At 45.7% G+C, this 27,825-nt stretch overlaps 2 protein-coding genes across 10 annotated transcripts in view; both read left to right on the top strand.

The window, feature by feature from the left end:
* Positions 1–6,813, top strand: part of TSG101 (tumor susceptibility 101) — a 45,527-nt gene extending 38,714 nt beyond the window's left edge. Inside the window, exons 9-10 of the mRNA XM_078782903.1 lie at positions 3,393–3,632; positions 6,588–6,813. Of these exons, the coding sequence (XP_078639029.1) occupies positions 3,393–3,632; positions 6,588–6,677 (330 nt within the window). The 3' untranslated portion in view covers positions 6,678–6,813. The remainder of the gene's footprint in view (positions 1–3,392; positions 3,633–6,587) is intronic.
* Positions 6,814–10,818: 4,005 nt separating this feature from the next.
* Positions 10,819–27,825, top strand: part of ADK (adenosine kinase) — a 171,840-nt gene continuing 154,833 nt past the window's right edge. Inside the window, exons 1-2 of one of the 9 annotated variants that reach the window (XM_078782890.1) lie at positions 10,819–11,057; positions 23,013–23,083. In XM_078782890.1, the coding sequence (XP_078639016.1) occupies positions 11,007–11,057; positions 23,013–23,083 (122 nt within the window). In that variant the 5' untranslated portion in view covers positions 10,819–11,006. Of the gene's footprint in view, positions 11,058–23,012; positions 23,101–24,373; positions 24,459–25,518; positions 25,730–27,825 lie in introns of those variants that run through there. The other 8 variants (XM_078782888.1, XM_078782895.1, XM_078782893.1 and 5 more) reach the window with 8 other exon arrangements.

The raw sequence follows: 27,825 nt of genomic DNA on the forward strand, positions 1-27,825 counted from the left end.
GGAGATATAGAGGTGCAAGGTTTTTCGGTTTTTGCAAGATGGCAGCCGAACCACGTGACCGATGACATCATCATTATTTGTTTTCTCCGCCAGTTTATGGCGCTCAAGAAATTTCATCTTGATTGGATGAAGTTTTGTATTTGTCGAATTATCGAATTATGACGTCATAATGGAGGCCTTGGGCCGAGAGAGTTAAAAATTGGGCACAGTCTATTCCAGGGCAAGACAAATATGTGTGTAAAGTATGGCGTGCTATGTGCAACGATGTAGACGTAGTACTGCGCACAAACAGACACGGACAAGCAACAGACAGACAAACCCACCAACCACCCAACATAATTGCCGGAATCTATTCTATTCCGGCAAGTAACAAACAAACAAACGGACTCAAATGCAATACCCTTTCCTCTGGCGAGGGTAATAAAATGCAACAATAAGGATTTATAATCAAATAAAGGTGCGGAAGGAAAAAGAAGGCTGAGGTAAAAATGCTAACTTGCGGTACCTCCATGCAGTTACAAATACGCACACAGGGAGTGGTAAGATAATAAAAGTTCACGGTCCGTCACATTCGACTAGCCCCAAAATGGATCCTGTAGTATCGCAGTTGGCGAAGTCCCAGAGCCACCAAGTGGGCAGCGGCAAAAAATGGCGGCAACGCCACGCGTCGAAGGCGCATTGCGCGCCCGGGAATGAGGCGAGTTGTGAAGACAGCCCTCTTTGTTTCTCCTTCACTTCGGACAAGACAGTGTGGCCTCCAGCCCAACAAAGAGCCCAACAGCCGAAGCTCCCTAGCTCCCTCACTATCCCGTCGCACCAACTGCTCTTTTCAAGAACACCAAAATGGCCAAGCTTCTTCACCAACAAGACCAATCGCTGTTCTTCCTCTCCGGTGAGAGCCAATCGCGAAGTGTCTTCGAGCTCGCCCACGTCATCTGGCCGCGTCATTCGGGGGGCATGGCCTGCCGCCCCCCCCCCCTCCCTACCAGATCACGGTCGCTCCGCCTCTCCTGGGCGGGTCTTTGCTGTAGTGATTAGCTTGGCTGGGTCCTGTCTTTGAAGCGTGATTAGCTTAGCTGGGTCCTGCTTTGCTTGGCCGGCAGTTGTTATAATTTCAGGGATGGCTACAGAGGGTTTCACATACAGGGGAAATTGACCTTAAACCCTGCTCTAATTAGCACATCATCATCCCTCGCATGATGCACATTTAAACACAACCTGAAGCTACATTTTCCCTACTTATTACATCGAAATGCTCCTCCACGTCACACGGTCCATACTATTTCTATACAATTCTACATTTCCTTCTGTATTCTCCTACCTACCCCCATAAACGTAACAATATGAAAAGAAAACACCAATCTGAATTGATTAACAACATGCTCTTTAATGTTTTAAACAGTCTGTTGCATTATAATTGGACATTATTACAGACTTGGCATTTAATATGGAATATTTTTTTTGTGGGGGTGAACTTACTTTTCAAGATGTCTTAGAACCAAAAGTTCATTGGAATTATGTTGAAATTATTCCAGATTTTGTTAATGTGACCTTCAAAAGAAACAAAAACCACATTTGACATTTCAAAACAAATAAATTGATCCTTGAAAGTGATGTAAACTGATATCGAACTCAATTCATGGACAGTACTGTGTTAAACTTCTGTACGTTTTCCAGAAGTACCTCTTTATTTTGCACATTAGCCAAATTTTTTTTTTAACAAAAACAAAAGTTAAATTACGACTGGGATTACGGACAGTAAAATTACAGTTCAGTACTTCGTGTAACCCCCACGAGCATTCAGGAGAGCACGTACACGTTGACGCATGCTGTTCATGAGATTTGCCAAGGTTTGGACAGGAATTGCTTGCCATGCAGTGACAATAGCCTGCTGCAATTCACACACAGAGGTTGGCTGCTGGTCCATGTGGTCGATTTGACGCGTTAATTCTGCCCACATGTACTCTATCGGATTCATATCCGGGGACATGGCAGGCCACTCCATATGCTCTACACGACGGTCAGCAAGAAAGTGTTGGATCATGCGAGCACGATGAGGCCGTGCATTGTCATCTTGGAAGACAAAGTTTCCTCGAAAGGCTGCACGAGCAAATGGAAGCAATGTTTCTTCCAGAATGGTCCTGTACTTGAACTTGTTCAGGTTTCCATTCAGAACAACCAGGTCAGTTTTGCCCCCTGCATGAAAAGCAGCCCAAACGGTCACCCCGCCACCTCCAGCTTGGACTCTTGGCACTATACAATCTTTGTTGTAGGCTTCATGCACTTGTCTGCGCACTCGGACATGGCCATCTTGACGATAGACCAGAAATCCAGACTCGTCACTGAAGATCACGTGATTCCAGTGTCCTGGCTGCCATTGACGGTGCTCTCTGGCCCACTGCAATCAGCGCTGGCGGTGTTGTCTGGTCAGGCGTGGCTTTCTCAGGGGATGCCTGGCACGATAGCCTGCTTGAACCAGTCGTTGGTTGACTAGCCTTCTGGATACAGGCACATTTGTCAGTTGCTGCCACTCAGCCCTAGGCCGATTAGCTGACTTGGTACGGCCATTGCGGACTAACCGGTGCAGCTGGCGATCATCCCTCCTTGTGGTTCTGCGGGGATGTCCTGGCCTCGGTATTGGAGGAGGGACACCCCTCTGAGCATTTCGTTTCAGGATCTTTGACACCTGACCTTGAGTGATGCCTTACTGCCGAGCAATAGCATGGTCTTTCATGCCGTAATTTCGTAAAGCCACCACTCCATGACAAACAGCATTGTCGAGTTGACGGACCATCTCCAGAGGAAGCGGAAATAACTTTTGGAGACGTGCAGCAGTTGTTTTCCACTAATACAGAACGCAACAACCCTTGTATACCCGACTGTGAAGCCAATCGTCGAATGCACCTGTCCGTACATTTTGCCACGCCACCTGTGATATAATCCTGTTGTTGACTTCTTGCTGCGACAGACAATCAGTGACATGGTTCTTTTAACAAATAAATCACCAAAGTGTAAAAGAAACTCACCAGATTGATATACTGAGTTAAGAAAGTAAACCCAAGTCAAGAAAAAAAACATATTCCATATTAAATGCCAAGTCTGTATATGCACCTTTGTTCTGTCCATTGGTTACAATGTCTGACTTTTAACAACTTTCATTTAATAGACATTCCAGTGTACAACTGATAGACGGAGACAAAAAAAAAGGCATAGACTGTGCGATGCTGCTTTCCAGGATCGATGAATATTTGCCTGAATAGACATGGTGGTTAAACAGATCTCTGGGATTGTAGGAAATAATTGTATCCTCCTGGAATTGTAGGAAATAATCGTAGGAACAGGCAGGTTCAACGGGTTTGAGGAACTCTTGCAGAACGATGTTCTTCACACAGGAGGAAGTTGACCGCAACATCGAACTCCTGCAGAGCAAGGACAAGGAGCTCCAGGATGTGCTGAAGCGAATGGAGCAGCAGACTACAAATGATGATATCGATGAAGCGGTGGTGACGACCACGCCACTTTACCGCCAGATCCTTGGCTTGTATGCCGAGGAGAATGCCACGGAGGACACCATCTTCTACCTGGGAGAGGCACTGAGGCGTGGAGTCATCGACCTTGATGCATTCCTCAAGGTATACCGTTGGGACTATGGTTGTGTATCTGCTCATTTGATCAACGTGATTGCAAAATGGAGTGTTACATTGAGAAAGAGGATTTGGGGCTAATAACCATTGAATTTTTGGGATGGTTGTTGAAAGTAGAGGTTTGGGGTTGGGGTTCTTCCCATCCGTAATTCTTGGAAGAATTAACCCGTCCGTAATTATTGGTGGAATTAACCCGTCCGTAATTTCTGGTGGAATTAATCCCTCCGTAATTCTTGAGGCAATTAACACAATCGTAAGTATTGGGGGAATTAACCCATCCATAATTCTTGGGGGAATTAATCCCTCAATTATTGGGGGAATTGACACATCTGTAATGCTGTACGAATTGACCCATCCGTAATGCTGTGCGAATTAACGTGTCCATAATGCTGTGCGAATGAACCCATATGTAATGCTGTGCGAATCGACCCATCCGTAATTGTGTGCGAATTAACGCGTCAGTAATGCTGTGCGAATTGACCCATATGTAATGCTGTGCGAATCGACCCATCCGTAATGGTGTGCGAATTAACGCGTCAGTAATGCTGTGCGAATTGACCCATCGGTAATGTTGTGCGAATTAACGTGTCCATAATGCTGTGCGAATGAACCTATATGTAATACTGTGCGAATAGACCGATACGTAATGGTGTGTGAATTGACCCATCGGTAATGTTGTGCGAATTAACGTGTCCATAATGCTGTGCGAATGAACCTATATGTAATACTGTGCGAATAGACCGATACGTAATGGTGTGTGAATTGACCCATCGGTAATGTTGTGCGAATAAACCCATGCGTAATGCTGTGCCAATTGACCCATCCGTAATGCTGTGCCAATTAACGCCTCCGTAATGTTGTGCCAATTAACGCCTCCGTAATGTGTGAATTAACGTGCTCCGTAATGTTGTGTGAATTAACGCCTCCGTAATGTTGTGTGAAGTTACGCGTCCGTAATTATTGGGGGAATTAACTCATCCATAGGGACAGGTTCTTCACTTATTATTCAAAATCATGCAAGTGTTCAATCCCACTCCTCCCTGCAGGTCTTTAAAACAGCTGTTCACCACCATCTCTTATCTTCCCCCATCCAAAACCTTGATCTTTTCTACCCCCGCTAATTTCACCCCATATCCACTTTTTTGAAATACCAACTTCTTTCGTGGAAGTCCTTGCAGTGTCCTTGTGTTTTATACTTCCCCCACCCCACCCCCCCCCCCTTCCCACGCCTCCTCCCCCCAAGCCCTCTCCCTCCCACAGATCTCCCGATGTCCCTGCTCTCAAATGTTGTTTTTGTATGCTTCCCCTTCTCTCCCCATCTTGTCTACCGCTCCCCTTATTATATACTTTGTGTGTGTGTTTGATTTTTTTTGTGTGATAAATGTTAGCTCTTTTACGAGCCTCGATCCTGTATACAAAAAAAAAAAGTGTTCTATTTCTGCAAAAAACAGTATTCTTTTATTTTCCAACTTTGACTGTTTTGACGCAAACTGGTAAAGATGTTGTTGCCCACTGGCATTCTCTTTGCCAGATATAACCTAATTCAGGGACGTATGTCCTGCAGGAAATTATTCCTAATTATTTTTCCAAATTCCTGCCTTAACCTTCAATTAAATGTATGTGGAATAGTTGAGCCATTAAAGAATATAGAAGTAGTTTTCTTGCAATGTAACTTAGTTTCTGTCCTTTTATTTATTTATTTATTTATTATTTTACCTTCATTGTCTATTTCAATCGATATCGGTTTTCTTTTTCTTTACAAGATCAAGGCTCATGGAAGAGCCAGGTGATTGAGGGTATGAAGTGACAGTGCAGCAGCAGTGAGACAAGTAAGGGAATGAATGGACAGAAAAAAGTTATAGAAGGTGAAGAAATGCTGCAATCTGCATCTACGAGCGTGGGGTTATGTAGGGTTTTTATGGGGTTAGGCCAATGGTATGAGGTGTACCATTGTTTTTTGCTGTGCTGTGCCATAGCAGCCAAATTTAGTTTGTTACTTGTTACCTCCGCCACCAAAGGTGGATGGAGGTTATGTTTTCACCCCCTGTCTGTCTGTTTGTTTGGTGAACAAGATATCTCAAAACGTTATGGACGGATTTGAACGAGACTTGGTGGACAGGTTGTGTGTGTGACAAGGCAGAATCGATTCATTTTTGGTGAAGATTCGGATCCGGCCAGTATAATTTTTTAAGTGATTCTTCACCATTGGGAGATAGGGTCAAACGATACATAGCAGGATTTCTCAAAAAGTTGTAGACGGATGATTTTGATTCAATGTGATTCTGTATTGTGATTTTTCTGGTCCACTCTGGGATACAAAACGTAAACTGTTCACCTAGCGGAGGTATGCTCTCTACTGAGTGCCGTTCTGGTCGATGGATGCAATTGACACAATTATTGTCATCGTTTCTCCTCACTTGTGAAGCTGTGAAGAGGAACAGGTTGAGATGGTTTGGTCATGTGTTGAGGAAGGATGAAAGTGACTGGTTGAGAAGAGTGATGGAAATGAATGTAGAAGGAAGTAGAGGACGGGGAAGACCGAGAAAGACTTGGCTAAAGATGGTGGAAGAAGAAATGCGGGCAAGGGGGTTAACAAGGGGAGATGGAGAAAATAGGGCAAAATGGAGAAGATTGTCATGGGGACCGCAAGGCTAACCCCCCGCTCTAGCAGGGAAAATGGCCTTAAAATGCCTGTTGTGATGTTGTTGTTTCTCCTCACTTATGTTGACAAGTGTCGCTGAAGTTCTCTCGAGTCCTCTTGGTCATTGCGAGATTTGCAATGTCCCGCCAGTCTAACGTCACCTTGGTACGGTCGAGCCTGCACCACGACAGAAGGAGCTTTGGCAAAGCTTTGCGACTGTGCACAAATGGCATCGACATGCCACTCATTTCTGAAACCCATGTCGAGCTTGGCTGATGTTTTGCCGGTATTTTGTTTTGCAGCACGTCCGCCTCCTCTCCCGTAAGCAGTTCCAGCTGCGTGCTCTCATGCAGAAGGCTCGTAAGACGGCGGGCCTCGTGGAGCAGTACTGATGAGATGTTGGTGGGAACCTTCCGCCGTTGCTCGTCTGCCTTTTCATCATCGTGCCACGGTCGCTTTGTGCCGTGCCGCAGGTTGCAGGCCACATAGTCCCCTCTCTGTTATGAACCGTGTAATCGCTCGGTCTTGCTTCGATTCTAATCTTGAATTTCTAATCTTTTTGCAGTTCTTTCTTTGTAAGCTTGGCAAAATCTCACCCCGAAAACTCAGCCCATAAACATGGCACAAAAATCAGCCTTTTCGTCCCTAAAACAACTCGTTGGGTGATTTGAGACCATCTGCACGTGTGAGGTGAGGGTTAGGGTTCGCTCGGCTGATACTCTAACGCTTCCATGGCAAGGTTAGAAATCTTTTCGTATCTCATTTTTTTCATTTAATGAATTGCTTTCAGCCAAGACGTTTTTGTGTATACTACGCACAGATCAAGAATGCATTTTGCACCATCTGTAAAAAAAGATGGAGGTTTTCAGGCCAGGCAGACGAACAGATCATAACCACCTGACCATTCAGCAGGATATAAAGAGCATGAAACTGGATGAGAAATGGCAGTTATGAAATTGAAATGGAAAGATGGAGCTCTTGTCTTGGTCTTGGCAATCCCATTGCCCTCTCTGCTCTCCCCCCTTGAGTGCAAGTGCAGTATAGCTTGCGTATCTCAGAGAATGCAATGTCGTGGGCATGAGCCCCCGTGTTTTAAAATGGTCGCATCACCTCCACTGGTGATGTTCTTGCCCAGCATTCCTCTGGAGGCCTTGATGCAAGTCTTTTGCCTGTTGTACACCAAGCACGTGCTTGGCCTCGTGAAAAGGCCAATGCGAGGCACATGCCACAACGCTGCGATTAGCTTGGTTAAGAAGCTTGTTTTCTGTAATTTTTTTTTAAATTGTGACAGCGCGAGTTAAACCGGTTTTGCTTGTATAATCAGCTCCATATACAGTACATGGACACTCTTCAAGGTTAGCAGAGGTCAAGTCAGGATATCGAATGCTACTGCGTGTTTTGTGGGGATGGGTCAGGTGATAGATAACTACAATTGCGCTCTGCATTTGGAGGAGTGGGTGATGTGTTAAACCTTCCCTCACAATTGTGTACATAATATGTAGATGGCTCCTTGTAAGGTTTCCTTTGTTTTGCTTACTTCATTTATACATACATTGTCTATGTTCTTGATGCCTGTTGAATGTTTGAACAGTGCTGTGGAAGGCAATTTGGCAGAGTTCGGTAACTTGTGTTTATTTACTGCACTCTGTATTTTCTAGATTGTTTCCTTTACGATGTTGAGACATAATTACTTTGTCGACAACCCCCCCCCCCACCCCCCTCCCCCCCCCCACCCCCCTCGCCCCCCAGCTCCCTCCTCTCTCCCACCCCCCCTCCTCTCCCCCACCCCTCTCCTCTCCCCCACCCCCCTCCTCTCCCCACCCCCCTCCCCCACCCCCCTCCTCTCCCCCACCCCCCTCCTCTCCCCCACCCCCCTCCTCTCCCCCACCCCCCTCCTCTCCCCCACCCCCCTCCTCTCCCCCACCCCCCCCTCCTCTCCCCCACCCCCCTCCTCTCCCCCACCCCGTGCGACTTCCGCATTTGTTAAAATGAAAGGGTTTGCTGCATCAAAGAAGCAGGTTTGATGCAAAGTTTGTATTTTATTAATGAGCTTTGATGTCTCGTAATGTTTCGGAGATGGAAGGGGATGTGGCGACTGAAGAAGAGAGGGTTTTGTGGGTTTGATCGAAGAATTGGAAAAACAAATAAATAATAATGGGGTGGGGGACGGGGAGCAGCCTTTTCTGAGCTTGGTTGATTGGTTACCGAGGCTGGAAAGTTATTGGATGGAAGAGCATTTAGATTGTTGAGTGCTTTTGTTTTGATAAAGTTCATTTTGTTGATTGAACAACTACATACAATAAACGGATTATTTATTAAACTCAAACGTTATTTGGGTTCTGCGTAGGCCAAACTGGTTGAGGTCCTGCTTGTAAGTTGGTGGTTGCAGGTTCAAATCACAACCCCACCCCCTTAGCCCTGAGAAGCCAATGGCAAACCTCATCCAGTAAGCTGCCTTGGTGGCTCCATCCTCCCTGGCAGATCGTACTTGTCCCCTACATGCGATGGATTGGGATGACTCGATTATAAGGAATGTGAAAAACAGCACTACGCAGATATGACTTCTTTTTTTTTTGGGTGGGGGGATACAAGATGGAGGCTCATGTAAGAGCTAAAATTTTCTACACTCATTTGAGGTTTTGGTGAGGGTGAGGGGGGTACACGGGATAAACAAGATGGACACCACTAGGACACTGCAAGATGGACACTACTTTCAGGAAAGAAAACGGAATTTGAAAAAGATGGATTTGGGGTGTATTACCGGGGGTAGAAAAGATCAAGGTTTTAGATGGGGGAAGATAAGAGATGGTGGTGAACAGCTGTTTTAAAGACCGGGAGGGTGGAGTGGGATTGAAGAGAGTGAGGGAGTTTGTTCCATAGGCGGGAGAAAAGAGGAGTGAAGGTGAGCAGAGAGTCTTGATTTTGGCAGTTTAACCATAAGAAGGTTGCAGGCAGATCTTGTGCGACCTGCAGGAATATTTGGGGGACAGAGCCCAGAGAGAGTTGGGGGAGCAAGGCCGGAGAGGAGTCTGTAGAAGACGGAAAGACCACCAACCTGCCTGCGGTGAGTAAGTGAAAGGCCCTCGGAGATAGCGTCATCGCGGGAGATTCCTATGATTCTGAAAGCTTTGGTTTCAACAGCGTGAAGACGAGCTCGGTGTGAGGCAGGAGCACCAGCCCAGAGGGGAGAGCAGTATTCCATTGAGCTGTGGATGAAAGCCTTGTAAGTGGTGAGGAGCTCAGGTGTGCCAAGAAAGGACTTCGCACGACGGAGGATGCCCAGTCGGCGATTGGCTTTGGAGGCCAGATTTGAAATGTGCTTTTCCCAGGAAAGATCATGGCAGATAGTGAGACCCAAAAGCTTGAGTGACAGAACTTCTTGGAGAGGATTGTTTATATTTCGTTGTGGACATTGATATAATTCGATAATTCGTCTACTCTGCGAGAGACACTGGAAGTTTTTTTTTTCTTTTTTTTCCCCCATGTCCACCAACGGTTCGTCCTGACAGACGAGTTCACCACCTTATGGTCTTTCCGCCTGAGAAACATCAGGGTTACAAACCACGTGGTGAACAAGCGGCTTTATGACGTGATTGAGATTAACAAGGAGAGTAACCTTCAATGGTATTGCCCTACATGTGATAAAACTGCAGACAACTTACTGAGATTTATGCTGAGAATCGTAAGAGCCCTGAAACTGAAAGGCCTTGAGTTCTGTGAGCGGTGCGCTCGGTTGGGAGCACCACCTGGAATAGCCGAAAAGTGCTTGCTTGGATGCTTAAGCCACTTGGCAAGCGCTCTCCAAGAAACCTGGTAAACGAACACACCCTCGGACACACGTATGTGGTGAGGCATGTGATTACGGTGTGTGAGTGTCAACAAGACGGTGTCCACGCAATGGATGAACCAGCGTGCTGCTTGTCGCCATGTTCGTCAGCGTTGTGCGACTCTATGAGGTCGGTTATAGACCGTTCATCGTCACAAGGTCCACTCCACAGGGTGATACGCCAAGTATTTACAACATGGTGATGCGACAACTCGATGATCTCAGTGCTTTTTTTCACAAGACTATCAAAGGTAATTCCACGCATGCGCATAAATTAGCATGACTGTCGTCATGGACTTTTAACCTTTCATGACAGGATTCGGAAGAAGAAGAAGCCCTCTTGGAGGTGGCCTTCTCCCGCTGCTTGGCATCCGTGCTACCGAAGCGTCGGCCCTGAGCCCCTGTCCAATAAAAAACATGATTTTGATGCAAAGGAATGTTAAAGATTTATATTTTAATAACACTTTAAAAAATTAACATTGCTCCTCTGTGACTTATGACGGTTTAAGTTTGCTGGTGGAATACCTTCTTCGTGGAAATTGGTGTACGAGTCGATGGATTTTGTATAAATATGATTTGCTATTTTATCTGTTTTTTTGTAAAATATTTTGCAAAAAAATTTTCACTTTAGTTTTGTTCACGTGGTGTGGCCACGTACCGGTGCTTAAGCGGTGTGTGGTAATGATATTATGTTCGCTGGTTTCCCTGCAGCATCCGGTATCTCGTGAAATTGAATTTTTAATATATATTTTATCCGCTGACGGCAGTGGAATCGTGAAATGTTGATAAACTTACATAAACAGACGGAAGGTGCGACTTGACCGAACATTTTATTGCCGAGCAGCCGATGAATGGTTAATTAATAATTGCTTATACAGACTACAGTGAGGGGGCAATGGAGACGTGGACGGAAAAAATGCCCTTGAAGTTGAAGGAAGATTGTTCCGTAAGTTCATTCGTGACACTCGACATTGACTGTATAAACGTCTGTTCTGTTTTATCTTCGGTTTCTCTAACATGACACAAATGTTTGTGCTGAAAATGTAAAGAAAAACCCAAATTTAAACATGAAGTGAGGCGATTATTATTATTAGTCGCCCAGGTTGAGGTAAATGTTGAAATTTAATTTCTCACCTGAGTAAAAGCGTGTGACGTCATCTTGTTTTGGGGTAACAATGCTTATGTGGATTTTGTTATTAATGGAATAATTGTATAAAACAGATTTAAAGCCTCGTGTCCACACGGAATCTCATCAGGTGTCCTCCTGACGTGGTATATTAACGTAGTTACCTGGTATACATTAGTCATTACATACATAACATAAGCTTCCTCATTTGCGCTGTCCAAGGTGCGTTCGATTCCAGAGCCGGTTCTATAATAATCTGATTGGTGGTTCGCGGACAGGTGTTGCGTCACAGCGATCTGCCCCCTTTTTGTCCCCCGTCGCTCAGCGGAGCGAAAGGGGGACTATGGCTTTCCCCTCCGTTCGTGTGTCCGTGCGGGCGGGCGTGCGTGCGTGCGTCCGTCCGTCCGTAAGTGAAGGACCGCATTCGAATTTGGTGTGCGGGTGCAACCCACGTCAAAATCCAAGATGGCCGCCGCCATGTATGTCTGATGCCATGTATGTCTGAACCTTGTGAGATGAATATCTTGAAAAATAAGCGAAGTACCAACTTCTAATCTGGTGTGTGGGTGTATCTAGGCATAAGGAAGAACGCTATTGAAAATTGGGCCGCCACGTCAAAAGCCAAGATGGCCGCCGCCATTTATGTCTGAAACTTGTGAGATGAATATCTTGAACAAGTACAAAAAGTTTTAATTAAAACAAAAGCCGCGTCGATGTTACACAATGCCTAGATGCAGCTGTGCCTATAACGTCGATGTTATAGGCACAGGACATTCCTATTGATTCGATTACTTGATGTTATTTCTGTGCAAAGTGAAAATATATCTCCGCAATTTCCCGTGTGTGGCGACGAATTTTTAATATATCTCGGCATTGTCCCGTCTGTTATTTCAGGCGGTGTATGACTGACCATGCCGCGATTTAAAAAAAAAAAATCTCGGCAATTTCCCGTGTGTGGCGACACGTGAACGAAGCTATGCTCCTCTCTCCACATTATTGTGACGACGTATAAATTAAATATTTCATCGTGACGATTGTCATCAAATGGACGAATTTTTAATATATCTCGGCATTTTCCCGTCTGTTATTTCGGGTGGTGTATGACTGACCATGCCGTGATTGTAAAAAAATATATATATCTCGGCATTTTCCCATCTGTTATTTTGGGCGGTGTATGACTGAGCATGCCGCGATTTAAACAAAATATATATATCTCGGCATTTTCCCGTCTGTTATTTCGGGCGGTGTATGACTGACCATGCCGCGATTTAAACAAAATATATATATCTCGGCATTTTCCCGTCTGTTATTTCGGGCGGTGTATGACTGACCATGCCGCGATTTAAAAAAAAAATATCTCAATGGACTTGAAGTTACAGGCCTTTGAGAATTCATTTCGTTCTATAAAGGGCAACTTTCATCGGATTTTCTTCCCGTTTTTTTTCAACCGAGTCTAAAACTATGTTAGCGACTGTGAAAAATGAAATGATATATCGAATTTGATTTGAAATAAAACCGTGTGAGAGAGAAAGACACCACAGGCCTACAAAACAGGCCTCAAAGCTATGCGAGTTAATAAAATGGTGGATATTTGCTTATATGAAGGCTCTCCCAGAATGGGTGGAGCTTTGAGGTTTTGTCTTCTCTGCAAGAACAAGAAGAACAAGAAGAACAACAACAACAGCAGAGGGCACTCTATGAGCAGTGTCTGCGACGCGGCTAAAAATAAGCAAAGTACCAACTTCTAATCTGGTGTGTGGGTGTATCTCGGCATTAGGAAGAACGCGATTGAAAATTGGGTCGCCACGTCAAAATCCAAGATGGCCGCCTCCATGTATGTCTGACCCTTGTGAGCGAAATATCATATCATAGCATGTTTTCTGCGTGTTCCACTTTGTCAACTCACATCACTTCCCCGACGGGGGACCTAGGCGTAACGCTTGTGGACGTTATAGATCCCACGTTGTTCCCACAAAGAGTAAACGCCGTATCTTGGGGACATTGAACGAGTTCGGAAAATCTCTGTTGTACTTTCAATGATTACTGCATTATTTATAGTCACAACAGTTCCCGATAAATTATATGCTACGAACGAGTTACAACCAGGTGCGGACGACGCGGAGGCACAAAATGTAAAAGCAACAACCAACCATTTTCGCCTCGCACAAAGACAATTCATTGGGGTAATGATAAAATGGACACTTGTTGGTCTCACAATCTGCGTCTGCGTGTTCCAGTCAGGTAATCCCTTCCCCCTCCCTCCCTGCGTGTTCCAGTCAGGTAATCCTTTCCCCCTCCCTCCCTGGTGTTCCAGTCAGGTAATCCCTTCCCCCTCCCTCCCTGCGTGTTCCAGTCAGGTAAGCCCTTCCCCCTCCCTCCCTCCCCATCCGCCCCTTCCTCCCCTTCCTCCCCTTCCTCCCCATCCTCCCCTTCCTCCCCTCCCTCCCTCCCCATCCTGCCCTTCCTCCCCTCGCTCCCCACCCTCCCTCCATCCCCTCCCTCCATTCCCCCCTTCCTACCCACCCTCCCCACCCTCCCCACCCTCCCCACCCTCCCCTTCCTCCCCACCCTCCCCTTCCTACCCACCCTCCCCACCCTCCCCTTCCTACCCACCCTCCCCTTCCTACCCACCCTCCCCACCCTCCCCTTCCTCCCCATCCTCCCCTTCCTACCCACCCTCCCCTTCCTCCCCACCCTCCCCTTCCTACCCACCCTCCCCATCCTCCCCTTCCTACCCATCCTCCCCACCCTCCCCTTCCTACCCACCCTCCCCTTCCTACCCATCCTCCCCACCCTCCCCTTCCTACCCATCCTCCCCACCCTCCCCTTCCTACCCACCCTCCCCTTCCTACCCATCATCCCCTTCCTCCCCTCACTCTCTCCTCACTGTTCCCTCACTCTCCCCTCCCTCTCTCCTTCCTCCCTCCCTCTCTCTCCTCCCTCCCTCTCCTCCCTCTGCTCCTCTTGCCTCTCCTCTTGCCTCTCCTCCCTCTCTTGCTTCCCTCTCTTTCCTCCCTCTCTTACTTCCCTCTCTTTCCTCCCTCTCTTGCCTTCCTCTCTCCTCCCTCTCCTCCACTCCCTCTCCTCCCTCCCTCTCCTCCCTCCCTCTCCTCCCTCCCTCTCCTCCCTCCCTCTCCTCCATACCCCTCCTCCCTCCATCTCCTCCCTCCCCTCCCTCTCCTCCTTTTCCTCCCTCTCCTCCCTGTCCTCCCTCCCTCCTCCCTCCTCCCTCCCTCCTCCCTCCCTCCCTCCCTTCCTCCCTCTCTTCCTCCCTCTCCTCCTCTTGCTTCTCCTCCCTCTCTTGCCTCCCTCTCTTGCCTCCCTCTCTTGCCTCCCTCTCTCCTCCCTCCCTCCCCTCCCCATCTTTCCTTCCTCTCCTCCCTCCCTCTCCTCCCTCTCCCACCCCCTTTATTATATGTTATATGTGTTAGCTCTCATACGAGCCTAAACTACATAAACAACAACAACAAAAAACCTTCGCCACTATCTTCCTTATCCTCCCGTCGAGAACCCTCTCCAGCACCTTCATGGCATGACCAAGGAGGGTAATGCCCCTGTACTTCCTCGGATCTTGAACATCCCCCATCCCCTTCCATAGGCACAATTATCGCTGCCTGTCGTCCACTCCTCCGGAATTGACCCATCGCTCATATATACAATCAACAACCTCCTCGTCCACCTAACTTTGGCTTCTGGCTGCAATTATCATCTCTGTACACACCTCATCAAAGTCTGGCTCCCTTGCCTTTTTCATCCTCTTCAATGCCGTCCTCACTTCCTCTTCTATGATCTCCACCAACTCCACGTTCCCCTCCACATAACTCGGTAGCTCCAGCTCGCTGTTGCTTCCTTCTTGGTTCAATATCTGTTTGAAATATCCTTCCCACACCTTCAATACCGCACCCCTCTGTCACTAGCCTCCTGCCACCTTCATGTCCTTGTTATCCTCATCCCCGAAACGAGCCAATTCATAAATAATCTCCCCCCACCAGCTTGTTGTACATCTCCTCCTCCATATCATTCCTCGCCTTATCCACAGCTCTCCTGATATTATGATATCATGTTAACATCCACGAGTGATATGTTAATGTTGGCCTAAAGTAATTTTATCCATTGGCTCAACGTTGGCGGTCGTCCCAATGTCGTTACATCTTTTTGCTTCCTTTGGAAAAGGGTCGTCGTCGCTTTTTCCCACATCGTGACCAAACATCAGAAATCCTCTCATTACCGTGGAACCCTTTGCCAACGTCGGTGTGCCAGTTTCTTGTTCCGTCCATCCCTGGCCTCTTTTCCCATTGTCAATGCCTTTGTGTCCCATGTCACCTCGCACTACCCTGGGCCTCACCCTTACATTGAAACATTAATAAACAAGTACACCGCCCCATGCCAAATAATTAAATATGCTGCAGCGCGGCTCATAGAGGCTGCATTGGGAGGGAGAGGTGTACACTAATTGATTGATTAATTGTATAATTAAAATCAATAAAAGATTATCACAAAATATTTTCATAATCAATTGGCTAATAGCATACCTAAAGCACTAGTGCTTCATCTGAAGATGTATCTTTTAGAAATTTAATTAAATAAGTCATTTATAAAAAATTAAATAATTAATTGATTACTCAATAAATAATTAATCGATTAATCAATAAATAATTAATAGATGAAATGATTAATCAATAAATCAAAAATATCCTTGATAGCCACATCACTTGGTCACTCATGTCCAAATATTAGCTTCCCAGCTCAAAAGGTGCCTGAGATATTGGCCAAATGAGAAACAAAATAAATAAATGATTAATAATGAACATAAATAAATAATAATCATAAAAAATTAAATTATTAATCAATTTGGTCAGAGAACACATAAAAACCACCTTTAGAGGCCATTTTTCCCCGCAAGCGGGGGTTGGCCTTTTTCGGGAACCGTGGTTGTTGTTTTTCGGGCCAACACCCGAACCGAACACCCGAAAAACAACACCAGGGAAAAGGCAACAACACCAGGGTCAGAGAACACATAAACTACCACTATTTCATCAGAATCTGTAACTTAAAAAAAAAAGTTTTTTTGTCATTAATCGAATAATTAAATAATTAATCGATTAATTGATTAATTAATAAATCAAAAATATCGTTTGCAGCCAAATCACCTGGTCATTGGCATGTCCAAATATCAGCTTCCTAACTCAAAAGGTGCCTGAGTTAATGGTCAGAAGAGAAAGGAAATTTGATTAATTAAATAAGTACTTCATTAATCGCTAATAATTAAATAACTCCTCAATTTATTGATTCATCAAAAAACAAAAAATACCGTTTTTGACAAAGGACTTGCTCACTACTGTGCCGAAATTTCAGCTTCGTAGCTCAAAGGATGGCTGAGATATCGTCCGGACAAACAAACAAGAAAGCAAGAAAACAAGAAACCAGAGTGAAAACTGAGTACTCTCTTTCAGCGTGCGTCACTGCCGAGCCCCCTTCGGTGCCCGGCAATGACGATTTGCAATGCCTGGAGATGGCATAGGAAAGGAGCGGTGTACAACTAGAACGGCACTCGGTAGAGGGCATACCTCCGCCTGGTTGGCCATATCTCCCAACGGTGAAGAATCACTTTTAAAAATTCTAGTAGCCGGATCCGAATCCGGATCTTCATCAAAATAATTTCGTCCTCGTCACATACGCTACCTCTCTGCCAAATTTCGTCCGAATCCGTCCACAACTTTTTGAGATATTTTGTTCACGGACGGACGGACAGGGGTGAAAAGATAACCTCCATCCACCTTTGGTGGCGGAGGTAAACAGTATTTCCTGAGGAAGAAGAATAACAACACCAACAACAACACACTTGGAGTTTCAGAAGTCTTTGGGACTCGGCACTCATCGGCTGACTTTGCATGTAAACGGCGCTCTGTGCGAGTCTGTATTTTGATGATGTTGCATGTTTTTAAATGGTTGTCAGTTTGTCCTGCACCCTGTGAAGCACATGTACTGCGTTGGTTTTATCTCTCAGCTGTATTTGAGCACATTGTGTGATGTCGCTTTTTGTTGTTGTTGTTGTCAGGCAAGTTGTGAAAACTTCTATCTTGCAGCCTTTCCTGGATACACGTCATCCGATTCGTTTTGTCCGCAGCTTCATGTTTGATAAGCTCAAAACTAAATAAATACTGATAAACATTATTTAACAAATGGAAATGCTAAAAAACGTTTTTTGAATTGCAATTATTGTAAGTTTTTTTTAAAAAAATCGAACTTGGCCAAACTTTCTCTCCTTTTCCATGTCATTTCTGCTGTGAATTGAGATGGTGTGTGATCGTCATGCGATTACCAATTGCATGGTAATCAAAGCTCCAGTGCTAGAGAGTGGATAACTAGACCAGTACTCTGATGGTCTATGTTTCACCATTTCTTACACTCCCATATAATCCTCTGGCTCTTCCATGAACGAGGCTTAACCCTGTATCAAATAAATAAATAAATCCGAACATCCGCTGACTTCCAAATTGGCAGGAACTAGATGTTCTTTTTGATAAAGGTTCATGATGGAGTTGAAATCTTTCACGAGCCTCGATCTTGTATTTAAAAAAAAAAAAAAAAATAAAAAAAAAAACGGTTTGGTGTCTATAAATCTGTGTTTATTGCAAATGTTCTGTTTTACAATACCAGGTTCAGTTTGGGGAGGGTCGTGTGAGCACGTTTTGATGACTTGGAGCGAGGTTGCGGTATACCGGCGTGGCTAAAACAATAGGTCCAGTATGGGGGTCAATGCTCTCGGTCCTGGTGCTGCTCAAGTTATGGTATCTCAGTCAAGCCTCAGCTGACAATGTCTGCCTTTTTTGTGTATCACCTGTATTGTCATCGGTCATCACCCCGTGCGCGCAGCACAATGTGGGGCAAAGCAATCGGTTCACTCTGTGTCTGTCGATCTATGATCGACAGACTACTTAATTTTTTGAATCAAATTTCCTGTTGTGAACACTGAAGGACACAAATAGCCTTGTTTCCACTTCCAAAAACCTCCAGTTTAGCTTACTTTGGGAACATGATCTGTCGTTTCAACCAATCAGATTTGCAGCTCGTGCTCTCAGGGCGGGGGAACATCGAGATTCGGCCAAGATGGTGGCACCTGGCGATGCAACGCCTGACCTAACTTCGTCCAAATAAAAAGGGAGGGGTAACCCTACCCATGTCCTTCTTCCCAAGACCGTGTGGCCGTAAGGTGTCCCATGAGCTCTTTAGCTGCACATGAGTAGATGATGTTTCAGAATAGTTAGAGAGAGTAGGGCATCTTCAGGCCAAAGTATATTCTAAAACTCCATTATACATAATATTGTTGTGCGGGGGATGGGTTATATTGGGCTTGTTTTTATACAGCCATGACTAGCATGTATGTTTCATACATTACAGCATGCTTAAGCCATTAAGGGTGGGTTTGACATGATTCAACGCTCGTAATGGAGCTGCCACACATGCATTTAGACATACAGATGAACCTACACCACAATTACATGAGAGCTTGGGGGAAATGCCGTCACGTTTTGGCGGGGCACTCTGGGGTACCATCGATGTCACCTTGAGCCCCGTTTGAGGTATGTAAAAAAAAAACACTCCGGAGATTCTGAAGCCATGTGGCAAAAAGATTTGTGGTCTGACAAAACCGAGATGGAACTTTTTGGCCTAAATGCAAAACGTTACGTTTGGCACAAATTAAATACAGTCAAAAACCAAAAGAACACAATCCCGACTGTGAAGCATCGTGGTGGCAGCATCATGTTATGGGGATGTTTCTCATCAGCAGGGACTGGGGCACTTGTCAAGGTAGAAGGGAAAATGGATGGAGGAAAATAAAGAAAAATCTTAGAGGAAAACCTGCTGGTCTCTGCAAGAAAGCTGAAATTGGGATGGAGTTCACCTTTCAGCATAACAACGACCTGAAGCACACAGCCAAAGCTACACTGGAGTGGCTAAGGAACAAAAATATAAGTGTCCTTGAGTGGCCGAGTCAGAGCCCCGACCTAAATGCAATGGAAAATCCGTGGCATGACTTGAAGATTGCTGTCCATCAACGCTCCCCCCGCTACCTGACTGAGCTTGAAGAGTTTTGTACAAAAGAATGGGTAAATATTGCCCAATCAAGGTGTGCAAAGTTGGTAGAGACCTGTCCCAACAGGCTCACAGGTGTAATTGCTGTCAAAGGTGCTTCCATCAAGTATTAACTCAGGGGTGTGGACACGTATCCAACCAAGATATTCTAGTTTTGTATCTTTAATTAATTTTCTGCAATTTGTGGAATTTGTTTTTCACTTGGAAGTTGTGGGTTATACAACAACAGGCATTTTAAAGGCCATTTTCCCTGCTAGAGCGGGGGTTAGCCTTGCGGTCCCCATGACAATCTTCTCCATTTTGCCCTATTTTCTGCATCTCTCCTTGTTAACCGCCTTGCCCGCATTTCTTCTTCCACCATCTTTAGCCAAGTCTTTCTCGGTCTTCCCCGTCCTCTACTTCCTTCTACATTCATTTCCATCACTCTTCTCAACCAGTCACTTTCATCCTTCCTCAACACATGACCAAACCATCTCAACCTGTTCCTCTTCACAGCAACAATCACAGGCTCTATTCCCATCATCTTTCGCAATTCATCATTTGTCTTCCTCTCTCTCAACGATACTCCGCACATCTGTCGAACCATTCGCATTTCCACCCTTTCCAGCCTTCGTTGCTGCTCTACGTTCATTACCCATGTCTCGCTCCCACAAATCATAACACTTCTCACACATGCAGCATACACCTTTCCCTTCAGCTTCAGCGACACTCTCCTCCTCATCAGCACGCCACTCAATTCCCGAAACTTCTTCCATGCACATCTCACTCGAGCAACCGTTGCCGAGTCTGATCCCCCTTCTCCATTCAGCATGTCTCCGAGGTAGCAAAATGTTTTCACACCTTCCAGCTTCTATATTACATGACCAATACCAATTGGTCAATACCATGACCAATTTGTGTTTTGTGTGTGTGTTATGATGTGTAAATAAAGGTGGGAAAAGTCTGATTTAATGGACTTTAATTCCAGGCTATAAGGTAACTAAAGGTGAAAATTTTGAAAGGGGCTGTGGACTTTAGTGTGTGTGTGTGTGTGTGTGTGTGTGTGTGTGTGTGTGTGTGTGTGTGTGTGTGTGTGTGTGTGTGTGTGAGTGTGAGTGATTTTATATATATATACATGCATACATACATCCACATTCCTATCTCTATGGCAATATCATTGTCATACGACTATACGAGTTGCTTTTAGCGTCGGTCAAGTCGAGAGGAATTGTCATAGGCCTGCTGGTGCCAGAGGAGCAGAGTGGCTGATTTTGGAGTCCGGACGTCCGTGACATGAACTGTGGCGGGGTTGACATTGCTCTCCTGGTACCGGCCAGTCTTGCTGCTGTGAGGGAGTCACTCTGTCCCAGGTGTACACATCTCTGCCCTGATTTGGCGGGGGACTCACAAAGCCTGAGGTGTGATGGCGGGTGGGATTCGCTCCAAGTTAATTTGAAGACTCATTTGCCGGCAGCATCTTTCATCCCCGATTTCCCGTGTGTGTGTGTGTGTGTGTGTGTGTGTGTGTGTGTGTGTGTGTGTGTGTGTGTGTGTGTGTGTGTGTGTGTGTGTGTGTGTGTGTGTGTGTGTGTGTGTGTGTGTGTGTGTGTGTGTGTGTGTGTGTGTGTGTGTGTGTGTGTGTGTGTGTGTGTGTGTGTGAGAGCCTCGCTTTCCAACTGAGGGGTTCATTTATGGGTTTGTGAGGATGTCATTTCGCTTGGCCCTTCCCTTGAGTTTTTGTTGGGGCCTTGCATTTAATTTAGGGTTATTTGGTGTTTGTGACCTTCTCTGTCGTAAACTTGTATGTGCATTGTGTTTTGTGCCATCCTCATATACAAACCAATTAAATGTGTTGATAAATGTGGGTGAGACTTCAGGACTTGCACAGTCGTATATGGAGATTTGGCAATAAATAAATATTGTTACGGATCCGGGGGACGGCACTCACGTTAGCAAGGGGGGGTTAATCCCCTCGTCCTGTTAAGCTGGCCGTCCGACCGGTCCTGGGGGTATGACGTCACTTCCGGTCGATGGTAAGTAGGATTGTAAGCCCAATTTGTCTTAATACCTAAGTACTACCACCGGCCGTAAGCGAGGAAATACTCCCACCCGGGCCGCAGCGTGATTGGATTGCGCCGAGCGAAGCGAGCTGCGACTCGGGCCGTTATCAAGAGATTAAACCCGACTATAAAGCGTTTGGCCAAAATCGTGCCACAGGTATTCAATGGGAAGAAGGGACTAAAGCGATCGGGGGAAAGAAGAAACCAAAGTAAGGAATACCAGATATTTATTAACTATATACAAAACCAAAACCAAAGAAGAAAAGAAAGTAATATACAGAAGAAGAAGAAGAAGAAGAAGAAGAAGATACACAGGGCAGCCTTAAACAGTCTTATATTATCAACGCCCAGGACAGACAAACAGACTTACACGAAAGGGAATGGCAGGCAGGAATGACTGGAAGAAGAAGGTCCAGGTGGGACAGCAGGGCTGGAAGGTTCGGGCCGAAGCACAGCATGGAGGTCCGCTCCAGGTCCACGCTCCGGGCTCGAGGCGAAAACCCGGTGGCAGCCGCACATATTCGTTTCACGTGGTAGGGGTTTTTCGAAGCAGCTTGCCAAAGAGCTCCGCGCAGCTTCGTCTCTCTCAGCCAGACCTCACCAAGCGCTGTCTCCAACCCAAGTCGACTCTCCGAACCTTCTCGCCCGACTCTCAACCGTACATTCTCGCCCGACTCTCAACCGTACCTTCTCGCCCGACTCTCAACCGTACCTTCTCGCCCGACTCTCAACCGTACCTTCTCGCCCGACTCTCAACCGTACCTTCTCACCCGACTCTCAACCGTACCTTCTCACCCGACTGTCCAAGCAGTCCCTTTCAGCCGCTTTTATCGTTCGTGTCGGAATCAAGCCGCCGGCTCTGATGACACGCCTACCGGTTGGCTCACCGCGGCGCTGGTTGGCCAGCAAAGGGCTCGCTGACTCCACCTCTGCCGATGCGTCGACGTGCCACACCTCGTTCTGGTGGCTCCGCCGCCTTCTTCCTCGGCTTGACCGCATGGCTAATGGCGGTTTGGGGCCAACAACCGAATCGAGGCAAGGAGCAGCGAACGCCGCCCGACTGTTACTTTGAAGCGCGGGTGAGGCGATTGGGGAAATTGAAAGGGGCCTATCTTATTTGATTAATGCAACGCAGATTCAACTATTGGGAGCAGATCCTTAACTGAAACACATAATAATGAAATAACTACGGAGAGGTCCTATGGTTCGCTACGTGGACATGGACTAACTAGGGTGCGATCTTTAACAAAGCCAATTGATGGGGATATTTACAGGGGAACATTTATAAGGGAAACATTTACTAAAATTTACTAGTGAAGGTTCTAAAAACCGTAACAATATATTATTGCACCGTCCGAACCGGTGTCGTCTGCTAATCTACGCTCGTTTGTCAGACACGCGGCATTGTGCATATTCTGTTTTCCTTTTGATTGGGAAGAAAGCAGAGGATAAGGTTTGCTTTATCCTTTGGTAAACCTTTGTGTTACCTTGTTTTAAAATCAGGAAAATAACTATCTGGGGACTTCAGAAGTTTTATTTGCTGACATCTGTCTTGTTATAAAAAGTTATTGCACCCGTTGCCCTTGCCTCTGATTTCCTCAATGTGTGACTGTTTTCTTCTTCTTCTTGGCACGTTCAGACCACACCAGAGGGCAAAGGGAGAAATGAGCCGAGGACGACGAAGAGGAGGAAGATGGAAGGTGGAGAAAGGTAGAACAACACCTCGTGTGAGAGCCAAATCCACCGTTCCCTCAACTCGATTGCTCAGCCTTACGTCTTTATTGACTTTTGCGTATGCCGGATGTTGTTGTCTTTTCACGATGTCATCACGGAATGTTTTGAACCTAAAATGTATTGATAACACGAGGGTATGGGAGCGGGAGTCGAGTACCCGAGTTGTGTTTTTAGAAACGTTTGTTTTACCAAAGAACAATTATGTGATCATTTTATACAATTTCAAACATGTATTGTAGGGTATTAGAATTCGCCATCCGTGAACCAGGTAGCCCAGGTAAGGTAGATTACGTGATCCTGAATCTGCATGAAACAACGTGTAACGAGGACGCAAACTACCATAACTACTCAAATGGAGTAACAAGTTATCATTTGTTCCGATTCCGATTCTGAGATATCGTACTTTGTTACAGAGCCCAAGATGCTGCCCAAGCAGTTTCTTGGCAACGGTTACACTGGGTGGTTTGCCATTGCCTTTCCAACAGTAATTAGGGAAGGAAATTTGTAGTTTGTTCATCGGTAATCTTTAATTTGTTCACGGTGCCGGCGATAGCTCACCTACTCTTCGCGAAGGACACCGTGGGATATTTAACGTCCACCGACTCATTCCAGCAGACGGGACGCCGGTTTAGCATCCATCCGAGGGATGGCACACACACACTGATGAATCACACACACACTGATGAATCGCCGTGCCTGTGAAACACCGGGATGGCGGTTCGTAGCTGGGTCGGGATTCAAACCCAGGCTGGACAGCTAATAGGTGAATGTGCGTATCTCTAGGCCATCTTGCCAGTCCAAGTGACCTCTTAGACTCTCGATATTAAATGCTTCCTCTCAATGGTCCAAACCCAGTGACCCCACTAAATGCATCAACAATATGTTTACAATTTTAATATTATCTTGTATAGCAGAGACTCACTGTTGCTATGACAATAAAGCTCTTCGCTGGTCCTTTATTTATTTATTTTTTTGTATACAAGATCGAGGCATCAATCACAAAAATGTTTCACAAATCACAAAGTTGTTTTGTATAACATCAATCACAAAAAAAAAAAAAAACGGACACACAAAACATACAATAAAGGGAGCGGGAGACCAGATGGGGAGAGAGAGGGAAGCACACCAAGTACAACAGTGGAGAACAGGGGACATCGGGAGATCTGTGGGAGGGGCAGGGCTTGGGGGGTGGGAGGGGCGTAGGCATGGAAAGGGGGGGAGGGTGGGGTGGGAGAGGTATAAAACACATGGACACTGCTAGAACTTACAGGAAAGAAGTCGGGATTTCAAAAAAGTGGATCTGGCGTGAATCGACGGGGATAGAAGAGATCGAGGTTTTGGATGCGGAAAGGTAATAACTTATTTTTATTTTTATTAACTTAATTTTTTTTATCAACTTAATTTATTAAATTTATTTTTATTAACTTATTTTTACCTGCAGTGTAATAACTTCTTTTTGGTTGTCCTTGTGCGACAAGAATTCAAGAGTTTGGTGCCGTATTACTTTGGCAGTATGTTATGCTTGAATATCCCGGTCACCGTGGTGCTCACCTTGGGAACGCCTCCACCTGGCTCACAAAGCCACGAGGATGGTCCTCTTAAAACCACCAAAATGGCCGTATTGTGTCTCCAACCGTTATGCTAACACCACAACCAAAACCATCAAAATATCTCTCGAATTTCACCTTCGGTGTTTCCCCCCCCCCCCCCCCCCCCTCTGCGGTAATTGATGCCTCATAGTGTGGTTGCCCAGGTATGGTGATTGGTGATGGATACCTGGGAAGTAACCTAGTTGGGTCACCCAGGTGATGACTGCCTCGACGTTAGTAGTGGTGCATTGGACCTCAGTGAAAGTTAATTTCCAACTTCATGTGAACATTTCGTATCTGCTTTAATCACAAGTTGTTTTCAAAGTAAATTATCACTGCTCGGGTCCATCTATTTATTATGTACACAATGCGGTCCCATTTCAGTTATTACCCCCCTCTCCATGTCTTCTATGTGGCGTGCCCCCTTCCTGCCCCTTCCACTCTCCCACCCTTTATTCCTATCTCCTTTTCATCTCGTGTCCCTCTTCCCCATATGTTCTGTGGCCCCCTCTTCCTTCACCCATATTCATATCTCTTTGCCATCGTTCCCTCTCTGTGTCTATCTCATCATCATTACTTTTGTCCCATTTCACAATTTTAATTTGGCTTCTCATTTTAGCTTCCTAAACCCTTAATAGGGGCCTCCACCCCTTATGAGTGGCACGGAAGACTTCGGCTTGCATAACCCTTGTGACGCCTGAGCAAAAGTAACTTTTGGTGTTCAACCTTTGTAACGGAGAAACCATATTTCATAACCTGTTAATATCATCTACAATAATCCAACAAAGGCCTCGTGTACATTATGGTGGTTATGATTTGCAGTGACCTGGAGCTCGGGCGGATTGTCACGTCGCGAGACGTCCATCGTAATACTATAAGGTGTTCGGTCGGAATTCGAACCTCACCTGGCCTGTTGTTTCTACACTGTGATGAGAACTCGAAGTTGTTGGCCTGCGGAGCAATCCCACCACATTACCCCTGGCCAGAACACACACCTTCCTGTCATCCATCCCAGCAGCGGGTTCATTTGAAGGTAGAATAGTTCTCCAACATGGTGGTTCCCTCTAGATGAATATTTGTATTTTCCATAACTTGAGGGGGCAATGCCCGTTGGTCATTTTCCTCCTTGTCAAGGAGTCGTGTTGAGAGCATTCAGGCCTGTGGCTCTGCCAGGCTGTGAGCGTTTAATGTTGTGTAACCAGTGTACTCCGATATGTTGACACACCGAATTTCGACATCTGCACACACGGGCCCTGCCTCTCTTCTCTCCATTGTCCATGTAGTGAATGTACGGCCCTCATATGGTCGTTATTGTCTCTGTAGTCAATGTACGGCCCTCATATGGTCGTTATTGTCTCTGTAGTCAATGTACGGCCCTCATATGGTCGTTATTGTCCATGTAGTCAATGTACGGCCCTGATATGGTCGTTATTGTCCATGTAGTCAATGTATGGCCTCATATGGTCGTTATTGTCTCTGTAGTGGATGTACGGCCTCATATGGTCGTTATTGTCCATGTAGTGAATGTCCGGCCTCATATGGTCGTTATTGTCTCTGTAGTCAATGTACGGCCCTCATATGGTCGTTATTGTCCATGTCGTTAATGTACGGCCTCGTATGGTCGTTATTGTCCATGTAGTGAATGTCCGGCCTCATATGGTTGTTATTGTCTCTGTAGTCAATGTACGGCCCTCATATGGTCGTTATTGTCCATGTAGTGAATGTCCGGCCTCATATGGTCGTTATTGTCTCTGTAGTCAATGTATGGCCCTCATAAGGTCGTTATTGTCTCTGTCGTCAATGTACGGCCTCATACGGTCGTTATTGTCTCTGTAGTCAATGTACGGCCTCAAGGTCGTTATTGTCTCTGTAGTCAATGTACAGCCTCATACGGTCGTTATTGTCTCTGTAGTCAATGTACGGCCCTCATATGGTCGTTATTGTCCATGTCGTTAATGTACGACCTCATATGGTCGTTATTGTCCATGTAGTCAATGTACGGCCTCATATGGTCGTTATTGTCTGTAGTGGATGTACGGCCTCATATGGTCGTTATTGTCCATGTAGTCAATGTACGGCCCTCATATGGTCGTTATTGTCCATGTAGTCAATGTACGGCCCTCATATGGTCGTTATTGTCCATGTCGTTAATGTACGACCTCATATGGTCGTTATTGTCCATGTAGTCAATGTACGGCCTCATATGGTCGTTATTGTCTGTAGTGGATGTACGGCCTCATATGGTCGTTATTGTCCATGTAGTCAATGTACGGCCCTCATATGGTCGTTATTGTCCATGTAGTCAATGTACGGCCTCATATGGTCGTTATTGTCTGTAGTGAATGTACGGCCTCATAAGGTCGTTATTGTCCATGTAGTCAATGTACGGCCTCATATGGTCGTTATTGTCCATGTAGTGAATGTACGGCCCTCATAAGGTCGTTATTGTCTCTGTAGTCAATGTACGGCCTCATATGGTCGTTATTGTTCATGTTGTTAATGTACGGCCTCATATGGTCGTTATTGTCTCTGTAGTGAATGTACGGCCTCATAAGGTCGTTATTGTCCATGTAGTGAATGTACGGCCTCATATGGTCGTTATTGTCCATGTAGTCAATGTACGGCCTCATATGGTCGTTATTGTCCATGTAGTCAATGTACGGCCTCATAAGGTCGTTATTGTCCATGTAGTGAATGTACGGCCTCATATGGTCGTTATTGTCCATGTAGTCAATGTACGGCCTCATATGGTCGTTATTGTCTCTGTAGTCAATGTACGGCCTCATATGGTCGTTATTGTTCATGTTGTTAATGTACGGCCTCATATGGTCGTTATTGTTCATGTTGTTAATGTACGGCCTCATATGGTCGTTATTGTTCATGTTGTTAATGTACGGCCTCATATGGTCGTTATTGTTCATGTTGTTAATGTACGGCCCTCATATGGTCGTTATTGTCTCTGTAGTCAATGTACGGCCTCATATGGTCGTTATTGTTCATGTTGTTAATGTACGGCCTCATATGGTCGTTATTGTTCATGTTGTTAATGTACGGCCTCATATGGTCGTTATTGTTCATGTTGTTAATGTACGGCCTCATATGGTCGTTATTGTTCATGTTGTTAATGTA

Source organism: Myxine glutinosa, chromosome 8 (genome assembly GCF_964187855.1).
Source record: "Myxine glutinosa chromosome 8, kmMyxGlut1.1, whole genome shotgun sequence".
Lineage (NCBI taxonomy): Eukaryota > Metazoa > Chordata > Myxini > Myxiniformes > Myxinidae > Myxine > Myxine glutinosa.